The following is a 21,470-nucleotide window of genomic DNA, read 5'->3' on the forward strand; positions in this document are numbered from 1 at the left end:
AAATTCTGGCTAATTTTAAGGGCAAATTGATGTTTAAGACTTTATAATTTCTTCTATCAGCATGACCGACGCGCTATTATTATCCGTCACGACAGCAAATCTTTGGTGCGCAAAATATGCAGAAGTGAATAGTTAAGACGAAATTGCCTTCGGCTAAATATCCTAATTGATGTTTTCGTTAACTTGTGGATTCACATAGAAATTGCATCTTGCCAGGTTGATAATAATGCTGCGGTGTGATTGGAATAAGTTTACATTGGACGAAACCTGATGGAAATCAGCACAAGAACATAAAATTGAAATGCTGCGGAAATTGCTCACATGCATGCATGCACGGTTAAGTTAAATGCACAGAACTTGAAAAGGAAAGTTTAAAATCGTATTGCACACCGCGCACAAATCTTGACGCAATCAAAGCCATTCAATCTGCATGCACGCACTTGCTGCGTGCGCTATAAAAACCAGCGTTTTGAATATTTTGCGTCGACGTTCATATAGCTCTGCGCGTTCAAGACGCGGTCTCACGACTTTGTGTTTTTGCAGACAAGCCTCGCCCGGAAAAGCAATATTTTTGTGTCACGTAAATAAACGTTTCTAAACAAACAATCAAGTGTCAACAATTTCGTTAACTATTTGTCATAAAGTAAACAAACTTGGCGAACTATGAGCTCATCGAAAGGTATTCGGATTAGGGTCACAATATTACAAGCTATCGTTCAACAAGTAAATTCGTACGATGATCTTCCAAGATCTTTAGTGCAGGGGGTCAATTGGAAAGATACAAACTCAATGAATAAGCTTCGTGGAGCTCTATACTACGAGTGCGAATGTGTGATGTGACAGCCTAAATTTTAACCGAGAGTTTTTATGGTTTAAACACAACTTAAAGTCTCTCGTCTGTTTTGCCTCATCTACTATATGAGATACTGTCATGAATGTTTGTGTCTGAAGGAGATATACGTTGAAAATTCAATAAAAATCCCGGGATCATTTCAAAAGGGAAATAGAGTGATTGAAGCGAGCTTGTTCTAGACAGCTTAACTTTCTCACTTTAGTTAATAATAGCACCATCTGCTAGCCGCAAGGTAAGTTGAAATTCCAGTTGACTTGTGTTTGAGGTTTGTCTCGGCCTGTGGTGGGAACGATAAGCGATACTTTCAACAAACACACGCTATTCAACACGTTCCCTATCTTGAAATTTAATTCACATCATGTATTTGTATTGAAAATCTGACGAAGGCATTATCTCAAGCAAGATATAATCCATGAATGATTGGTAACCCTGCATGGCGACTATTGGCCATTATTCAATGACATTCTCTTATCTGTAAACATGTCAAATTCGAGGTCAAAAGGCCGCGGAGATGAATAACCTGTCTGTTAATTGCACGCACTCCTTGTAAACGAATAAACTTAATGTTTAAACAGTACAAATAATTCGTTAAACAGTAAACACGCGGTGAATGTAACTCTCAAGAGGATGATTGGTAAATTCGTATGCATACGAGCAGCTTCTTTGGCAATTACGCAAATCATGCGAATTATGACCTAAGGAGACGCACGTTCAAATATTTTCCCCAAATTTGGCCAGAAATCTACAATAGAACACCACATGACAGTAATGTAGATACTGTCTGCTTCGAAATCACTTCTGCGGTTTAAGATTTTCCTGGCTTTTTTTTATTCGCGCAAATCAGCCACGGATAAGACGGGATGACTGGCATATTGCGACTTTTATATCTCCATGTTTTCATCAAAATTGAGGGTTGCGTTTCCATCAAGCGCACAGCGAGAGAGCAGCAATTATATGTTGAAATACCTAATGCGCTGATTCGAGTCTACAATAAAGTAAGCGATGATAGAATACGTTGATCAAATGCTACAAACTTTGTTTAAACACGCTGTTCAACTTAATTAAGTTGTCCTTCACAAGGGTCGTAGACTGCATTACAGAAGTTCTTCATTACGCAAAGCTCGACATTTCTGTTTAGTTTTTTGAGCTGACAGATGAAAAAACTTCAGGAAAGTTCTAATACAGGCATTGAACGGGTTTTAGCTAGTGTTTGGTAGAAGAGAATTGTGACACTTATCAATATGTATTTAATGAAATCCATGCAAACATGCTAAGATCTAGGACTAAGTTACATCACATCCTCTACAATGCAATGTGCTATAGTCAATCCAAAGCTAGCATTCGTTTGAATTTAAAATGCTAAAATGTTTTTTAATTTAGTTCTACCTTATCTAAGTGGTAATTAGCTTGATATCAAAACCAAGACCCAAGGGTTATGACCCACAAGCCTTGCCACTTTGGCAAAGCTTATTCCTATATTTATTTGTCAAAATTGAGAATTCTTATCATTCTTGTATCAACCAGGAATGTTTTTCCTTTCTGCACATGACCAATCAGTAAACCATGGTTCTAAATAGGCATATTTCATGTTATATGCAATAGTATCCAAACAGGCCTGGCCCTACCAGGAGGGGAGATGTGTAGAGTGTTTTGACACCATGGTTAACACCCCCAGCCAATAAACCTTTTTCCTTTTAGCTTTCAAGTGTGCAATGGGTGATGGTCGTTGATTATCAAGCAACTTTGAGTTGCGATATACAAGCGATTTTGTAAGAAAAGTTTGCCGATTCTTTTTGCTTCTTTGTTAAACTAAATCACTCCTGAACATGGCAAAATCACAACTCAAATTGACCTTGATAATCAACTACTGTCACACATTGCGAGAAAGTTAAAAGGGGAAAGGTCTAGTTAGCAAAAATTTAGGTTGACAAGATGGTCAACCAGGTTTATTATAGGAGATTCCCAACCAATAATTCCAGTTTTTCAGCAAGAACTAGCTAAGGTTTTAGTGCATGACTGGAAATGATTTTGTCCCATTCAAGAAAAACAAGTAACTTCAAAAATCATAATCCATTCACTTTACCGTTACAAAGACTTTATATATACGTATCACACACCTGAATTAAACTGCTTTCTCTCGCATGGATGTCATATTTCTACATGCAGTAGCTATAAAGAGCTTAGAGCTTTAAAAATATAAAATTACTTACATTTAAATACGAATTTATCAACTTCTTTCCTTGTCATCTCTGTGAAATCAGAACACACACTGGAGAGAAAGATTATGAATGTGATGTTTGTGAGAAAAGGTTTTGTACTTTTGCTCAATTGACTTTACCAAACAAACGAACCAAAACAAAAATGGTGGGAGAATTGCGCTCCAGATCTCCACAGACATTTTAGATCAGAGGAGTTGCGTGTACTATGCTAATTTCTGCGAATTCGAATCTGTTTATTTGAACCAATCAGATTCATTTCTTTTTTGCTGTGGCGAATCAGAGACAGCGAAAAAATCACACACTTGAACAACATATTTTATTTTTTTAAATCTATATTTAAATCACCAGTCACTATTACATATTGCAAGATACTTAAGAAAGATACCCTAGTTACATAAATTATTGGTTATATTGATTATATTGATGAGGGAAACCGGGGATGCCCCGGAGGAAAACCCTCAAAAACAGGGGAGTAGCATGAAAAGGGGCAGGGGGGGGGTGCATGCAAAGTTTGTTGCTGATTTCATACCAGCATTGGTAAACTTTTCTGACCAAATAGTTATGTGCTTTCTCTGGATGCACAAGTACCACATGTTTTCATTGATAAAATTTTGGTGTTACACCTCGCCAATTGCAATGGTCACACTACTCCCCTGTTACAATGGTTACATATATTATACCAGGTCATGTTGTGCATACATTTAAGAAAGGGTGCAAGGGTGCCCTCCTAGGTTATATTTAAAGTTGTGGGTAGAGTACACTACTGAAGTTGATAATGACAACACCCAACTATAATAAAACATGCCCATATTGCTAGCAAACCCTAAACTCCCAAGTATAATTTGCTTGCTACAATTCCAAGTATAATGTGCTTGCTATAATCCCAAGTATAATGTGCTTGCGTGCTTGCTACAATCCCAAGTATATAATGTGCTTGCTACAATCCCAAGCATAATGTGCTTGCTACAACCTTGAATACATAGGTTATTATATATTGACCGAAGCAGGTTATATATCGTAAATTAAATTCTAAAGTGAGTTATACAATCACACACATGTAACCTAAACTCAATGGTCTATTACTCTCGAAACGTCGAAGTTCTTCAAATCTTACCTGAGGATATGTGCAATTGTATCACCCATACTCTACATCACATCTACAACTAAAGTACAAGTTTATGTGTTTATGAAGTGTTTATTACTACCCAATTTTTTTATCCCAAATGAAAGGCATTTCCTAGTCATCAGGTCTTTAATTCTGGCAAATTTTTCCAATCAATTCTTTCATATCGATTTTCATGCTGGAATACTTGTGGACTGCAGGATGTTTGACAAGCTGTGCTGCCGTAGGGCGATTGCTTGGATCCTCCTGCAAAGAAAATTGTTTTAGAACTAGAAGACATAATTTAATGTGGTTGGATTTATTTTAATACTTTAGATGTATACTTCAAGGATATATCTGATGCAAGAGAGTATATTTATGAAATTAAATATGTACTTTCTAAACTATTATGCTTAATTTAGTCTCAGAATACAGAATGTGAAATATTGCATGACACCTACCTCCAAACACTGTTGAATAACTTCTGCAAGACCACCATCCATTTGTCTCAAATACGGAAGCTTTTCCTAAATATGATGCATGAAGATTACTTATGTATGTTCTAGATAGCATTTTTCAGAAATTAGGCATTAGAAATTTCATTTTTGACAAGTATTTGTAAAAAAATGGGATATTCACTTACAGCTAAGAATTTCTTGACCAACCGCTCAGCGTTGTAGTTGAATAGAGACCTGTTAATGCCCTTCAAAAGCAACAAGTCTTTGATGTCACTTTGCATCTTGGTGAATTCAACAGGGAATAACAGTTGAAAAAGGAACATTGCCATATTCCATATGTCAGAAGGCCGGCCATGTGGCTCCAGCCGCAAGACCTGCAAACATGAGAGAAAATCTTGTCAAATTTCTTCTGACAACCTTAACCTGTCACTCAAAAGTGTCTTCCTATTTGCTAATGTACTTTGTTTTATTTTACTTTATTCCAGACCACACAACCAGAATACATAGTCAGTTACTAAACATGAACTTAGGTAATCACCTCTGGTGAAATAAGCCCATGTGTACCCTTGACGGGCAAACCAGGTGGGGTGAAACTGTGGTGCAATCTTTTCACTGTGTCATAATCACCAAGTTTAACCCTCAGCAGGTTGTCATGGATGGAGAGCAGCACATTCTCAGCCTTGATATCTTTATGCAGCAAAGGGATACGTGTAAAATGGTGGAGATGTTTGAGAGCATCCAGAGTTTGAGACCAGTAGAACATAGCCTCATATAATTCCAGTGTTTTTCCTTTGTTACACAGCTCCTTCAGGTAGTCTTTGAGCGAACGTTCTATAAATCGTGAAAAATATATACCTACTTAGGATGTATTTTTAGTGCTAGTGAGTATTTTATTGATCAGATCACATAAAATAGTTCTTTATGACAACAACGATGAAAAACCAATACTACGCACCACACTTCTCCATGAAGATGAGACATTCTGACTTTGGATGAACCTTTTGCACAACAAAGTGCGTCTTGACAAAATTTGGATGTTTCCAAGTTTGCTCAAAAGCAGCTTTCTCATCCTCCCCCACTTGATCAGCCTGGAATAAAAAAATATTCTGTAAATATGAATTAGGTGCTTACAACTACACCATTAAAACTTCATTTTCAGTATGTACCTTCTTAACCACAAACTCTCCACACGATGAACCAAAAACAGACTGCTTGACTTGATCAAGTATTTCCACATTGTACAAAGCGCCATGTCCTCCTTTATCAAAGCTATCTTTGGCCATCAAATAGTGGACATCTTCTTTGAAGTGAGTGACATTTTCAATGCTTTCACTTTTCCAAACAATCCTTTCATGATCTAGACTTGGTGAACTCTGTTGAACATTTATAGTGGAATGTTGAACATTTGTTGCTGCTGTCCGCTGAACATTTACTGCAGTTGTTTGTGCTGTCCGCTGAACATTTACTGCAGTTGTTTGTGCTGTCCGCTGAGCATTTATTGTAGTTGTTGGTTTCACAGGAATTGCAGCTTGTTTTGGTAAAGTCTGCAGATTCACTCTAAAAGGAAAAGAATCAACACATGAGGGAATGTAATTATTGAATCTTAGAAGTTAGATTTAAAAGTTTTAGTCTAAAAATGATCAGGAAGCAATAATTTGATATACCTCTCACAGACTTTACATTCTGCAAACTTGCAGATCTTTTTGTGATAATGAAGAACATTTAACCACAAAAGGCATTTTCGACATTTGCACATGCCTTTTTGTTCTTCGAAATGGTGTTGGATCAGCGTCGTTTCAACCTTTGGAGAACAAATTTAGAAAACATTATGGCATTGGTTATGAAACTGCAGTATGTCTCAATCAATTATTCATTCTACCTATTTTTTTGTGTAATCTTTATCAAATTATTTTGCCATTACAAATGATGAAATATATTTAATGGTTACAATATGATCTTCATGCACAGCAAGCATTCAATATTACAAGGGAAGGCTTACCCTGCTGCATTTCATACAAGGTCTCTTGCTGCAAAAGTTGTAGTGGTTCAGACTGACATTCATTACCACTATAAGTTGTTTGGTGGGGTTAACACCTTGCGCTTGTTGTTCAGGTTGTCCGACATTTTGCCGCGGCTCATTTACAACTGAGACCATCTAAAAAGCAAAATCACTTATCACTCACCAAGAATAAGTTAGCCCAGCACAAAAACATTGTTTTGTGTAAATTGATACAGTAAAAAATTTAGGTCACTGTGAACGTAAGACTGATTGGGTATCTATGAGATTTAAAAAGACATGTAAGACTGAGTGAGTATCTAGTGAAGACATCAGTTTCATCAATGAGTCCATTGGACCATTTGGATCAAAATAATCAAATTTATTATTTAAACCATGTTCAACATGAACAGCTCACCTCTTGGTCTTTTGATTCACCCAAAGGGCTGGCCACACCTATCCTCTGAGAACTAGTCGCTGTTTGTTGCTGCCGACAATAGCTGCAAGGTTCATGATCATGCAACTTCCTAGCATGCCTCCCTCCACCTTCATCATCACCATCATCACCATCATCACCAGCACCGTTACCACCACCAACTGCACCTCCTTTTGATGTTTGATAATGTGTACAACAAACATTTCCATTTGTTCTTGTACTTGGAGCTGGTTTTTTAGTGATGCAACCACCTTTTGCACCTGTGTTATGATTCCCCTGACCTGTAGTATATTTATTATGGTGGGTACAAAGGTTGCTATTGACAACCATGCTCGCACCAGCAAAGTCAAATGGTTTTTCATCTTCATTTTTTAAATCACTGTTTGTTAATGTTTCTGAAGCGGAAACCATATGAATGTCTGATCGATATTTTTTATGGCTTGATCGTTTGTTGCCATGTTTTTTTTTCTTCCGCTTTTTTCCTTTCCCACTGGACTTCCATGATTTTGAAACTCCTTTTGTTGTTGTCATGTGGGTTAAACAATCCGGTTGAAGCGGAAACACCGAATCATCATCAACCCCACAAAGGCTATCGTTTGTGGTTTGTGGAAAAACATACTGAAAATCACCTCCTAAAAAGAGCAATATAATGGAATGAATGACTTTACAAAAAAGAAAATTCATATTTTTCTATTGCACATGATTTCAATTTCACAAAATAGCAAATCGCAATCTAAACGCGTAGATGACAAAAAAAGATTTGCCGACTTGCGAAAATACATACGTTACGTTGGGGTAAAAATGTACAATGAAAAAGATTTAAAATCCTAGAATTGCATATTTGATAATAATTTTCATTTAGGGTTTAGCAGTATTTCCAAATAACACGTATATACAGTTATCAGTAAAAAGTTAATAATTAACTAATACATGTTTCCACCACATGTATATATACAAGAAAATAGGAAACCTGTCATATTTCTAGAAATCTATCATATTTACAATTTGAACCATCACTAATATTGGTATACTCATATTCGATCTAATAGTTTGTTACAGTTGTGCATTCTAATGAGAATAGAACTGTTCAACGAAACACCATTACATCAGAAATATTCGTAAAACGAAAGTAAAAAAAACTTGCAAAAATTGTACAATTCTCAAAACTGTACAATACAAAAAACACGAATTCGGCAACTTTGGAACCTATTTATTCACTTTGGTATTCAAATTCCTAAAAATATGAACGATATCATTGAATTCTTTCGAATCAAAACATGAAGGTGCGCCAGTCGCCGCCAATGACGTCGTTTTAAATTCAAGCAAAATCGTTCACATTTAACGAGAAAGAAAGGTTAAAATAAGTCTATTAGACCAATATTCTCTTCTAAATAGTACAATATAAGAGCCGTTGGCCATAAAAGCTAAAATTTCTCAAAACTTTAGAGCAAAAAACGGTTTAAAAAAACCGAAGTTTGGAAAGTGTTTACATTTTACAATGGCGGAATGGCTTCTTCCTCTCCAGACTTATAGCAAAATTAAAACGCAGATAAACGGAAAAATGCTGGTAAAAAGTCTTAACATAACATAGTTTACCTTCTGCCAAGTACGACTCAGGAATATCCATCTCCATTTTCGATGTTTCGCCGTTATCGTCGTCATTTTCCTTGGTCGCACTAGCGAGGCATTTTGCTGTGCGATAAACAGCAGTAAAATTCACGCTCTTTACTCGCTGCAAAGGCCTGCTTACGGTGACTGCCGAATCTAAGTCATCAATGCGACTTATTGGTTCCTTTCCAAGGCCTTCAAATGGTTTGTTTTCGCCAGTTGGAGCCATTTTTACAAGAAGTGAAAATTAACTCCTTAGACGTTTCTTCTCTCTCCTTCACTGCCTTCACTAATCTCGCGCCCTTCGTCCGCGCTCAGAGCCCCCCTGTCAAATTCCACAATTTTTTCAAACGCATATCTCAAAGGCGGAAATAGGTTCGTCGTTCGTTCCGAGACATTCCCTTTTAAAATTTTCTAACGGTTCCATTTCTCAGTTTTATCATAGTTTTAAACACAAAATCATGAACAGGATGGTTAAATTTTGTGCAGTAAAACCATTGCTTTGAATAATCTGCGAAAACCAGTGGCGGCGCCAAGGGGGGGCAAGGGGGGGCAAATGCCCCCCCATATTTTTTTCTGCCCCCCCATTTTGCCCCCCCTTTCTCAAATGTCTGCGGAAATTATTGCCGTAAAAGATAATATTTAATAGTAATAAATTGAAATACAAAATAGCTACAGGATAAAATGGGCGTGACTGTCAATTGTTGACACATCGTAATCTATTACACACCGGTTTATGGATTTCTGTTTGAAGGATTTTGCCCCCCCAAAATATTAATTTGCCCCTCAAATGCCCCCCCAAATTTTCAGACCTGGCGCCGCCACTGGCGAAAACGGGGCATATTTTAGTCACAGTTTGGAAAACAAACTCTTCCGGTCATTTCCGAATGCAAAGGCATACTACTTTTCGATGTATTGAAATTAGAATTTCACATTTTTACGGGTGAGGCAATGCAACATGTTTGAAACGTAATTTGTCATGTGATATAAGACCACCTAATGGCATGTCATCATGTGATGAATTTTTTAAAAAATGATTACGAGTGAAAAACTGATGTGTCTGTATTTACTAATTTCTCACTTTTCTCTCATACTCCTAAACCCAATTCGTCATTTATGGACTTGTCAACTGCGTACATTGGTTAATTACAAAATTTTCTAATAGAGTTGTAGGTTCACCTCAAAACACTTCCGGCCGGAGAGTCGCTTCTACGAATGCAAATTACATATAAATCCTATCTTGCAACGAAATGTGTTGACAGTGTTTTTCACTGTCTGCAATGGGTTATTCACAGCTCAATATTCTTCATTCTTGGTAACTGTCATCTTCTGTCTTCGTCTTTCCTTTTCGTTTCGAACTCTTAATCATCTCTCTAAAAGCAAAACGAGAAAGTCAGATTCACTGTATCCTCACGATATAGCCGGCTTCCTTCCTGCTGATTAGAAAAGAATTACTTCAAGTTTTTCTCTCCTGTATGTATAAACTTTCTTCTTTCTCTTGAATCATACGCTATGTCACTTTCCCTTGAACTGATTCAAACTCGTTTAGGGACAGGCTGTCAACATACCTTCTCTTTTTCGCTTTGTTCAAATCGTATTTTGTCACAGTCTTAATGCTGGATCGCTTCACCGGAACTTTCGAAAGCTTCTGCTTCGATTTTCTAAAACAGTCCAGATATTGATAGCTGGTTAGTTGGACGAGTTCAAAAATGATGAAACCCTGAAATGTTCATCTTCTCATACCTTGGTGCCTTCTTGATCTGCAACATCCAGTCAGGAACCTCCCCGCCAGACGATTTGATAACATTTGCTATGCTAGAAAGAAAAATATTGTGGTCATGGTTGGTACTAATCTAGGAGAATTAATCCACAAGGATCACAATTTAACCACACTACCTTCTCAAGTTCACAACATCGTCTTCGGTAAAGAAGGTCACAGCTTTTCCCGTTCTCCCAGCTCGCCCAGTTCGACCTAAACATTGAGTTACAACCAAGACGTGAGGTGCTTATGATCTCGACTGCCAACAACAACGAATTTATGCAAGACAGAATCATGTACAGAAAGAAAAATCTTGCCTTCTAAATCTAAAACCAGGATTCTCAACGCATGTGTGCTAACTTTTATCTAAATCAATCGGCGTGTCTAGCAATCCTAGCCTAAGCAGTTTAGGGAGAGGATAAGCCCCAAGTTCAAGTTCACAAAACACACCAAAGTTTATTTACCAATTCTGTGAATGTATGCAACACTGGACGTTGGAAAATCATAATTGATGACTAGATTCACTCCCTTAAAGTCGATACCACGGCCCATGAGTTCTGTACATATCAAAACCCAGATCTAAATGGAGAAGGAGAGATGTCTAATGCTATCAACAAATCAATTATGGAAAGCAAAATTTAGATGAAGCAAACCTTTCCAGTTCTAAAACATTTCACTATGTTGTCTCTCTGAAAAAATAAATGATCATGATATAATTGAAAATGAAAACAACTGATCTCCCCAACACCCACGTTCAAGATTACAATTTAACTTTCATAGAGATTGGTAGGACCAGCCTAGCTATCATCAACTACCATATAGAGGTTTAAAACCTGTGAAAAATTAAGCAATTCCACCTCAAATAACAATGTGAGTGAGTGGGAGGGTATTTCCAGTTTTTCACCTCCAGTAATACAGTGGATTGATAAGACAGGACCTACTGAATATCTTAGAACAGCTCAAAACCTGATCATGATCTAACCTGACTCTGTGTCCTATCTGAGTGTATAACATCCACATTGATCCCATCGTAAATCAATTCATGAAAAAGTTCCTTCGCCCTGTCTTTTGATTGCACAAATACTAACATTGGAGGCTCAAAACCCTGGATAAGAATACGCACATTTAAAGCAGTCGAAAATATAAGAATATTTACAAAATTAGAGAAAATGATTTGAACCTTTTGGATAATATCTCGAATTGCAATAAGTTTCCCAGATTCCTGTCCAACAAACAACAGTTCTTGCTCAACAGTGTCTGTTGCTGAATTCCTAGAAATATGAACAGATATAAGCAACCTTAAACCCAATGACCAATAGTCTAGACACACCTGGAGCTGGTATAGACCTGTTGAGGCACTAACCTTACTCCTATAGTAATTCTCACTGCATTATCCAAGTGTACTCTGGTCCATTCCTCAATACCATTTGACAGAGTTGCACTAAACAATCCCCTCCTGATCTTTGGGTTGGAGCATGCTTGATATATTGTAGCAATCTAACCAAGATGGTAAAACAAGCAACTCTTTTTATTTTCTGTTTCCAATCAAAGGATCATTCTTTAATTGTATTAAACTCACCTGATCTCTAAAGCCATCTTTCCCCTCTTCGAAGAGTTTGTCTGCTTCATCAAAAATCAACCATTCAACGCCTTCAAGATTGACAGCAGGGGGGTCCTGCTGCAGCATGTGCACCAGTCTGTTGGGGGTTGTGACCAAAATATCTAAAGAAAAGTACCAGTTAAATGTCTAAGTTGTTTTCATGAAGAAGGAAACAGTTTAACAGCATAAACTGTTTAAATATTTCACCAAAGCCTCTTAATGTATTTACATGTATGTTTACATATTTCACTATAGGCTCTTACCAAAACGTTTTGAGGATTTTGGTCCAAAGTTATTTGCATTTGCTTTTGCTTTTGTTAGGATATGGATCCTCAAAGCCTTTCCTTTTGACAAGCGACAAAACTCTCGATAGATCTGTGACAATAAGGTGGAATAACAATTCAGTCAGGCAAAAGACTTCATTATGAATGGAGCAGTGCCATCATACCTGTTGTGCTAGTTCTCTTGTGGGTGAAACAACGACACAGCGAAAACCACATTTCCTTGGTTCCTTAAAAGAAATGAGAAACTTGTTTTGAATATTGTAAATAGAACTGAATAAAGAATGAGTAATTTAAAAGCATTGGACGTTGTAACTAAGACATGAACATACTTTCAAGTGATACAAAATTGGCAGAATAAATGCAGCAGTTTTCCCTGATCCAGTTGGAGCACAAGCCAACAGCTCTCGGTTCTAAGAAAACATGAGAAAATTAGTTGAAAAACGGCACAAAAAGTTTAAATATTAACAGCCCCACTGCATGATCTTTTTAGACCGTACAAACCTGTAATAGTAAAGGTATTGCTTGCATTTGAATTGGAGTTGGCTGCGCATAACCCGACTCCAAAACATTGTTGAGAAGATAGTGAGGTAATGCATACCTGGAGGAGAGAGTAATACTATATGATTAGCTTTGGTTAAAATGGAAAGAAATCCTTTAAATTTGAAACCCTTTAAGGTCTCTTCCATGCCAGTAACACTCCAGAACTTCCGGTAACTATTAAAGTGTATGTGAAGATTATTATGATGTCCCAGATTGAACTTACTGTGAATCAAGATCAGTGAAACATTCAATTGGATCAGGAATGTCAGAACCATTTACATAAATGTGATGTTTATTTCTGAAAGCATTCACCTAAAGGATAATGAAATGTCTGTCACGAATGATTACTAATGATTAACTTTATCACATATGATGAGTAAATAAACACAAGAGTTAGTTGATGCCATATTTCACTGCAAACCTTCTCTCTCTGTAACTCAGATAGTTTCTCAATGCTGTGTTTTTCTTTCTTTTTTCTACTTTTCCCTTTGGAGACCAACTCTGAATGATCATTTTCCTCTACAGCTAAGATTAATTTAAGACATCTGATTAGATTAACTCAAAGAGTATGACCATAAATGCAAGTTTTTAAGCCAAAGCTTCAATGCTCTTAACGTTACAGTAATAACATAATATACCTCTCTTTCTCTTTTTAACTCTCTTCTTGTTACCATCTTCACCATGTCCACCATCTTTTACTTTCTTCTTTGTTTTATATTGAGTAATTTCTTGCTCTACAGCAACCTGTTCTGATGCGTTTTCATTCAGGTTTCTATAGCCAAAAAAGTCGACAGCATCAGCAACATTCTGCTTCCCATCCAGCACGTTCTCATCTTCACCCTGAAAGAAATCGGAGAATTAAATCTGGAGTCCATCATCTTTCTTTTTATTTACCCAAACCCCTAGTTCTACTCCTAGGAGTACAAGTGCAGTATTCTACGGTCGATATTAGATCTTTTAATCAGCCATGAACTGAGTTTCGACTACAATCAGTATATCTCTCAGCTCTAAATTTTTTTATTTACAAATATTTTAACACAATACAACCATTCAGGTGAAAAGATTACATAAACTAGACACAAACACAGACCTTAGGACTTACCTCGAGTCTTTTAAAACTATTTTCAACCCTTTTCTTGTCGAATTTTGCTCCAAAACTCAAACGACGAAAAAGATCAAATGCGTCCACCATATTGGATTTTATCAATACTTCATGTAAGCTCCACTTCATTCTCCCAGGCATTCTGGTTATGACGTCTGAATGACGTCACGTAATATGGTCCTGAATAAAACCAAAAGACGCGTTTCGCACGCGTTTTCATGGCGCATACTTCTCGGCATAAATATCTTCTTTTTTGCGTACTATTTTGCTCCATTCTTCTCACTCGTGGTAAGTCAGATATTTCTAAGAATTTAAAGCTTGTCGGTGGGTGAAGCACACAGGGTTTTTCCCCCTAATTTCACCCTCTCTTTGGTGTGCAGTCTACAACTCCAATCAGGGAGAATTCTATTTCTCTTTTAGGCAAAAAAAGCATTCGCTTGGCAGGTTCGATAATACCTCTAGAAGGCCGCGTTGAAGTGTACCATAATGGGGAATGGGGCACGGTTTGCAGCAACGGTTGGAGTTCCCATAGTAACAACAAGGATGTCGTGTGCAGAGAGCTAGGTTTTGCGCAGGGACGCGCGTTTAATCATGAATACCCAGGAACTGGAACCATCTGGTTAGACGGTGTGGCATGCAGTGGTAACGAAGGATCACTGGTTGATTGTACCCATAAGACAATGGGGGATACCAGTTGTGGCCACGATCAGGACGTTACCGTTCAATGTGAGCAATAGTCTTGTACTCATCTCCAGACCCTCTTTCATGCGAGACCACACGTGTTCACGTGCAATGCACATGTTGAAATTGTCTTCTGACTTCCAGGTGAGGTATGCAAGCGACCAATCATATCCTCAGCTGACAAGCTCGTTCAGGATTGGTCATTTAGTTCTTCATCGTATCGAACCAATGACAAACCTCACCACGCACGACTCAAGTCGACAGGGGCCTGGTGTCTGCCGGAGGTCATTAATATGGACTTTACACATTACTTAGAGGTGGAACTGCCACGTCTGTATCTTGTATCAGCGGTCGCTACCCTGGGAGGCGTGAGGAGTTTGGAATATGTGACGTCATATAGGGTGGAATACAGCGTGGATGGTCGTGAATGGAAGAATACCTCAGTGGATGGTACTCAGGTAGGGAACGTTCGGTTCAAGTCGTTTCCCACAGCATAGAACTTCTTGTAATTCCGCCAACTCATCCTACCAAGGAGTCAGAAACTTGGTGTTATCAGGATAACTGTCACACTCTGAGGAAATACAACCAACGTTCTCAGAATCGTAAAGCTGCGACAAAAGTTCTGCTATTTGGCGAGCTCACTAAATCATACACTACAAATGCACGCTTTTTTTTCAGGTAATCAAAGGCAACACTGCCTCTGGAAATGACGACGTTCAAACGAGATTATTAGACAATGCTGTCAGGGCAAAATTCCTGAGATATATTCCTCTGGATTGGGGGAGAGTCGCTTGCATGAGAGTTGATATATGTGGACACCGTAAGTTGATGATTTGCTCGATATGACAGCGTATGAATATAGCAATCTGTCATTTCATTCTTGATCTTTAGAACTGCCACATTATCCCACAGTCATCGCGAAGGAACAGGCATCTTCCGCCATCCTATCCTGGTCAACTCCTGACCCAGGAGACGAGGGAATACAGAAATACTACGTCAGATATTGGAAAACATCGCAAGGAAAGACTTCACAGAAGATCTTTGAGAGTGTGACCAATGCTGAAGTTCTTGTTCCTAATCTCAGACCGTTCACGGAATACAGAGTTGAGATTTCTGGGGTGAGCGAGCTTGGTGAAGGACTAGCCCGAGTGATACAATTCACGACGCTTGAAACAGGTAACAGATCTCAGAATTAACTGAAGTGAAGGGTTGTGTATAGAAATTAACGGAAATTCTTCTTTCTCGTTTATTAAGCACCCTCAGGGTCACCAACGAGTATATCGTTCGAATTCCTGGGAGAAAACGCTGTGAATATTACATGGACTCCCCCAGACGAGGATAAAAGAAATGGTGTTATCATTGCTTACATCATTTGTTTCCCCTTGTCAGCCACGAGCGGAGAGTGTAAGGACACAACAACTCTCCCGGGTTCCAAGACGTGGTATGTCTTGAGTGATAGAGACTTCAGCTCTGAACAGATCGTCAAGATTCGGGCGCAAACAAAAGAAGGACTGGGTCCAATGGGACAAGCTACAAGTGGTATGTCAGCATGACGACTAAAAGGCTTGAAATAAAATGAACTCTTTTTCCTCGGAAGGAAAGTTCCAGGAATCAAATAGTGCAGTTTATAATGTGATCTTTTTCTTTCTGACATATAGGAGTGTTGGAGTACACAGCACCTGAAGGTAAATGTTAAATTGTGATGTGAATAACGAGTAGAAAACGAGGCACACTCAGTTCTTTCTCGTTGATCTTGCTCTCGTCTCATTCCAGGTGTCGCTTTGTCGCTTATCATAGCAATAACATGTGGTGTTATCTTTTTGGCTTTTATCCTTGTCGTAATTCTTGCTGTCAAAGGTGTTATTTTGAAGAACTTTGTCCGGAAACTCAGGTCGGTAATCCACCAGATTCTCGTGATATCAAGGATTGGCTCTCTGAAATGGAAACTGCGTCAAAATAATTCATTGAATTGCTGTTTCTCCGTAGGAAACTGACCAGCTCTCAGTTAACAATGTCAACAAGCGATGGCTACAAGTCTAACAACCCAACCGTTCTTGTACTTCCCGATCAGGAGACGCGAACAGCGGAGACTCTTTACAACTCCACCAACCAACAGATTACGGAGAATCTTTACGATGATCTAGAAAACGTACGAAAACAAACGATTACTTTGACAGAACAAAATATTTATGGCAACTCTGTGAACCTCACGTTCTCCACGCAAGATCAATTTGCGAACTTACCATCAGACCAGATTTACGCAACAAATGGAGAAAACGAGGGAGCCTATGGGACAAATATGATTCATAATGAACACGATCAACAACATGCTGTATATCAATACAATACCTCAAACATCCCGGAAGATCCCTACAGTCTGAATCCTCTACCGATGATCTCAAATGAAATCCACACAACGGATGTTCAAATAGAGAGCGAGGAGACCCAGGGCTACAATGATCCAACGAGCGCGGAACTAGATAATGTTTATATATACGAACGCAATGCGAACATACACGAGTAATGCAAATTGTAATTTCTTCAACGAAATGTAAATCTTTGTCAATTCAATTTTAACCCAATTCTTTCACTGAGATATCAAGCTAACCTTGTTGAGGGTATTCAATTAGTTTCGGATTCTGTCCTCAAGTACAAAAAATTCCGGGCAAAAAAAAGTGAAGAAAAATTAGGCGGCAGAACACGGGGACACCTGGTCACCAGAACTGAACTCTTGTTGGGAGTAAATACAACCGTATTAATTTGCTCAAGCACGTTACATTTGAGAAAGAAAACTGGCTTCAATTAAGATAACAGTGGATGAAAACATTTATGTACAATCTTATAATATACAATTAATTTAAATCACAAGGGGATTTTTATTGGGATCCACGCCCGAGAGATCGGTAAATTAAGCAGTGTCATATTAAGACATTACATATCAATTGCGGAAAGGATATTACTTCTTCAAATCATAACAAAATGATTTGTGTATGTCCAAATCTTTTCGCGTTGTGTACATCTTATCACAACCACCACAGATAAACGTATCAACTTGTTCGTAATTTGTCGTGCTTACATCGTCGCGTGCCGTAGTGTTCGTGTTCGTGTTCGGCGTCCAGGCGTCGAACCTGGCGGCATTTCTTCCACTGTGTGCAAGTTTTGAGCTCAAAGCTCTGGCCTGTCTCTGTTCAAATACTCGATCACGACTCTCCTGTTTTTCTAGTTTTGCGCTCGAGGGTGGACGTGGCTGTCGGTAATTGTCGGACGTTTGTCGGAATGACTCGTTGGTGGACGCCGTACGATGACCGCGACTCTCGGAATCGGACTGGCTCCTAGAAGGATCCAGGTGTGATGGAAATGTTGAAAATCAAAGAGAGATGGTTATATACTAGTAACTACATACGTACCTCGCAAGTGTTGAGCGATTAGGAATACTTGTCTTGTTCTTTCTGTTGTGTCCTGAACCTTCATTTGCGCTCCAGAGCAACACTGGCTCCTCCACCTGGAAGTAGAATGATCATTGTGGTTTGTGTCTGAACTACCTGAAAAAGATATCTCAAACTAGAATAGACCACCCTCCACTGACCTCTCTGAAAGGTTTCACTTCTTCCTGAACATTGCTCAGTTTTTCGATGGAATGTCTCAGTTTCTTGTTCTGCTCTTCCAACATGGCAATGCGAATATTATTCAATGCTATTTGTTTCTCCATTTCCCGAGAGATCGCCAAAGGATTATCCAAAACTATACGGATCAGTCAATAAAGAACAGATTAGATTAGATTAGATTTAGATCAGACAAGCTCGGAAGAGTTCTCCCTATATAGAGGTACTACGAATCAAAGCCCATTCATAGCAGATAACAGGACAGCTTTATTTACTACCCTTCTAAATTGCTTTAGAGCACCTAATTACGCCAGGCTCCTCAAAAGAGAATGTTAAGGTACCATCCACCCCTGTATACCCTAGTTGATGTTGATCATACCAACCTTCACTGTTAAGACCATCACCAGGATACTGCACCATCATCTGTATTTTCTCCTCGTTCAACTCCAGTTCATGTCGTAATCTTTGAACATCTGTTTGCAAACCCTCGATCGTCGTGGACAAATCGTTTCTCTCAGCGTTGATGTGATCAATCTGACCCTGTAATATGGATGCTGTGGTTGTCATTTCTTCAAGAATAACTACACACATCTGTGCGATTATTAGATATTTAGGCAAATACACAGTACTATACATAAGGAAGATATAGTTTGACCAAACTATATTCATATGAAGTACCATGCTTCATGCAGAAGGTTGCAACCTTCATTTTTTACCTGTTTTTCTGTCAACTCTTCTTGGAGTTTCCCACTTTGTATCTTTGTTTCATCTAAGATATCCCTCAGTTCATCTCTCTCACCCTCAATATCCATCACTTTCTCTCTGAGTTCCTCACAGTCCTGGTCCAGTTCATCAATACGTTGAAGTAGAGCATCTTGTTTACTTTGAAGGACCTTAAGAAGCGTATATGCATCAAAAATATGTCTATGAAAAATAAAAGTTTTGAACTAATACCCAAGTTTGTAATACCATCTTGCACCCACTCTGACATGCAAGTCTAGGGGAATGCACATTCTAAGGAAATCCAAAATATCTGGCTCAGAAAAAACACACAAACAACTCACTTGATCATGTTGTGAAAGGGTTTTATTCTTCGCTTGCATCTTGCCAAGTTCCAACGTTGTTTTTTCCAGTCTGCTCTTCAGGTCAACCAAAGTTTGCTTTGTCATTTCCAAATCTTCATTCATTTTCTGCAACTTTATCGTTTCTGACCGTTCTTTTTCAAGACCAGCCTTGAGATGCTCACACTGGGACTCTGAAACAGAAAGAAAAAACTACATCAGCTTGAATCCTGCATAACATATGAAACCAACCTGCCTACAAAATTAAAAAACAACCATTATAATTCTCACCAAGTTTGGACTTGCTTGCAACAGAATCTTTGAGTTCCAGTTCACTTTTTTCAATGCGAATTTCTAAAAGTTCCTTTCCTTTCTTCAAATCTAGTATCTCTTTATCAGTCCTATTCTGCAAACTCTTCATTTCCTGAGTTAGAACTGTCAATTTTTCTGACAACTCTGTAGAAATCCTCTGCGATTCAGCTCGTTCACTTTCCACACTTTCCTCAAGGCTTTTCACCTGTTCTTCAAGAGCTTTCCGTCTTTCACGTGATTTATTCAACTTCTCTTGAAGAGGGTCGATTTGTGCATAGAGGTTGTCAAGATGATCATTAATTCTTGACAGATCTCGGTTCTGTTCGGCGGCCCATCGCGAAATGTCCGCAGCAGCAAGCAAAGACTGCTTAAGCAACCTTTTTTGCTTTGCTAAATTGGAAGGAAGACCCTGAGATTTGCACACTTTCATCACCATTTGTCCAACTGCTATAAGATTCTCTTGCGTTCGACTGCATGCCTCGCAAGGTACAAACGCAGTGTCATAGGTTTGTGTTTGGCCATCTTTACATTTTCCATTTAAATCCACATCACCAACATGAGCAACCAAACTAAAATCATCATCTTGGCTTGAGCTTTCCAGGCTTGTGTCGTCAGTTTGGGAACTTATCTTGGAATAGTCCTTTAATTCATTCCTCACTTGACTGGTGTGAGAAGACGACTTCTTCACAAACCCATGAAGTTCATGTTTCATATCCGCAACAGTGATTTCCAATTTTCTTAACTGCTTATCTTTACTGTCCGACTGTAGAAAAGGAAATTTTGGGAGTCTTAATCTCAACTACATTTAAAGATTTAATTCTATTTGACAACAAATAAATATCCATTCACACCTCAGTCAATTTTCTTTGAACAACATGGTATAGATGTGCCATCTTGTTCCAAAATTTCTTCGCAACTAAACCAACAGACATCGCTGAGCCAACAGACTTTGCAGTACCGGGACGGTTAGTTTCGGTTGCACTTAGAAGATGATTACAAAAAGATGACATTGCTTGCATCAAGAGAACCAACCTGAGTGAAATGGAAGCAATTTCAAACCAATTAAATGTTGGCAACAGGAAAGGAAGCAAATAGTTTGACAAAGAATTCATGCACTGATCCCTGGATGGCAGCTAGACTTGCCCAACTATATGCTGTCTGTTTCTGTTTTAACGGAGACATACGCTACCTGTCAATGAGCAGCTCAAACAAAATAATATGTGACAGCTTCGAGTGGTCTTCATCCTTTGAAAAGCAATATCTCGCTAAAAGTTTGTTTATATCCAAATCACACGATGCCTTGTCCGGATATTTCCAGGACGGGAACTTTACTGGACCAACTCGACCAAAAATATCCGTAATCGTTTCGTGAACATCCACAATATCTATCGCTAAACTCTCAAGACAATTTCGACTTCCAAGCAAGTGAGCCATCTTTGATGAGATATACCTTTAATTTCCCTAAACTTCTCGTGCTGGAAGCTTGACAATAAAAGATTAATAACAACAAAACCTAATGCTACATTTAATCATTCAATTTGGATCTTTTTATCAGCATTTCCAATCGTTTTTGTGAAGAATATTTCATTCACTTCTCTAAAGAACTTGCTTGTTATACATTTTACTATGACGACCACTGATCTCTATTACTTATCAACTGGTGATACAAAAGGGGTGAATGTATGGAGAGTATTTGGAGAGTACAGTTCTCAAAAATGTCTATTATTTTTAGCAAATATTTCTTTGAACTAAGCGAGAGGGTGCTAGACGTAGTGTTTCAATGTAACTAATATTCATTTCTGCAATAGTTTCTCAAGTAATGAAGTTAAACTGGACTATCCTTAGAGATCTAGACGC

General features: G+C 38.4%; 4 protein-coding genes across 5 annotated transcripts; 1 reads left to right on the forward strand and 3 right to left on the reverse strand.

Annotated features, from left to right (window-relative positions):
* Positions 1-3,390: 3,390 nt before the first annotated feature.
* LOC114520739 lies at positions 3,391-8,972 on the reverse strand. Its single transcript, XM_028541078.1, has 10 exons — positions 8,661-8,972; positions 7,047-7,696; positions 6,632-6,787; positions 6,297-6,433; positions 5,799-6,189; positions 5,588-5,720; positions 5,171-5,463; positions 4,818-5,006; positions 4,636-4,701; positions 3,391-4,441 (listed from the first exon to the last, which is right to left on the reverse strand). Exons 1-10 carry the CDS (start codon positions 8,899-8,901, stop codon positions 4,325-4,327), a joined length of 2,373 nt encoding a protein of 790 aa, XP_028396879.1. The 5' UTR covers positions 8,902-8,972; the 3' UTR covers positions 3,391-4,324.
* Positions 8,973-9,548: 576 nt separating this feature from the next.
* LOC114520740 (probable ATP-dependent RNA helicase DDX52) lies at positions 9,549-14,708 on the reverse strand. Its single transcript, XM_028541079.1, has 18 exons — positions 13,958-14,708; positions 13,494-13,695; positions 13,277-13,380; positions 13,079-13,167; positions 12,817-12,913; positions 12,645-12,725; positions 12,480-12,542; positions 12,295-12,406; positions 12,011-12,153; positions 11,795-11,928; positions 11,612-11,702; positions 11,414-11,536; positions 11,085-11,120; positions 10,896-11,010; positions 10,569-10,644; positions 10,416-10,487; positions 10,241-10,333; positions 9,549-10,045 (listed from the first exon to the last, which is right to left on the reverse strand). Exons 1-18 carry the CDS (start codon positions 14,096-14,098, stop codon positions 9,979-9,981), a joined length of 1,839 nt encoding a protein of 612 aa, XP_028396880.1. The 5' UTR covers positions 14,099-14,708; the 3' UTR covers positions 9,549-9,978.
* A 102-nt stretch (positions 14,709-14,810) lies between these two features.
* On the forward strand, positions 14,811-17,035 carry LOC114520743 (receptor-type tyrosine-protein phosphatase delta-like). Of its 2 annotated transcripts, XR_003686714.1 has the most exons (6): positions 14,811-15,096; positions 15,317-15,458; positions 15,530-15,814; positions 15,893-16,177; positions 16,297-16,529; positions 16,625-17,035. XR_003686714.1 is itself a non-coding variant. In XM_028541081.1 (5 exons), exons 1-5 carry the CDS (start codon positions 14,932-14,934, stop codon positions 16,332-16,334), a joined length of 915 nt encoding a protein of 304 aa, XP_028396882.1. In that variant the 5' UTR covers positions 14,811-14,931; the 3' UTR covers positions 16,335-17,035. The 2 variants fall into 2 exon arrangements, 1 of the variants encoding a protein (XP_028396882.1); XM_028541081.1 differs by having other exon boundaries at positions 16,297-17,035.
* A 377-nt stretch (positions 17,036-17,412) lies between these two features.
* On the reverse strand, positions 17,413-21,069 carry LOC114520405 (coiled-coil domain-containing protein 157-like). The gene is made up of 9 exons (XM_028540654.1): positions 20,803-21,069; positions 20,465-20,645; positions 19,593-20,376; positions 19,305-19,495; positions 18,957-19,133; positions 18,624-18,780; positions 18,225-18,379; positions 18,046-18,140; positions 17,413-17,970 (listed from the first exon to the last, which is right to left on the reverse strand). The coding sequence occupies exons 1-9, from the start codon at positions 21,045-21,047 to the stop codon at positions 17,595-17,597; spliced, it is 2,361 nt and encodes a 786-aa protein (XP_028396455.1). The 5' UTR covers positions 21,048-21,069; the 3' UTR covers positions 17,413-17,594.
* Between the last annotated feature and the right edge of the window lie 401 nt (positions 21,070-21,470).

The sequence above is a fragment of the Dendronephthya gigantea genome, unplaced genomic scaffold (genome assembly GCF_004324835.1).
Source record: "Dendronephthya gigantea isolate DGI-Jeju-01 unplaced genomic scaffold, DenGig_1.0 000016F, whole genome shotgun sequence".
Taxonomy (NCBI): Eukaryota; Metazoa; Cnidaria; class Anthozoa; order Malacalcyonacea; family Nephtheidae; genus Dendronephthya; species Dendronephthya gigantea.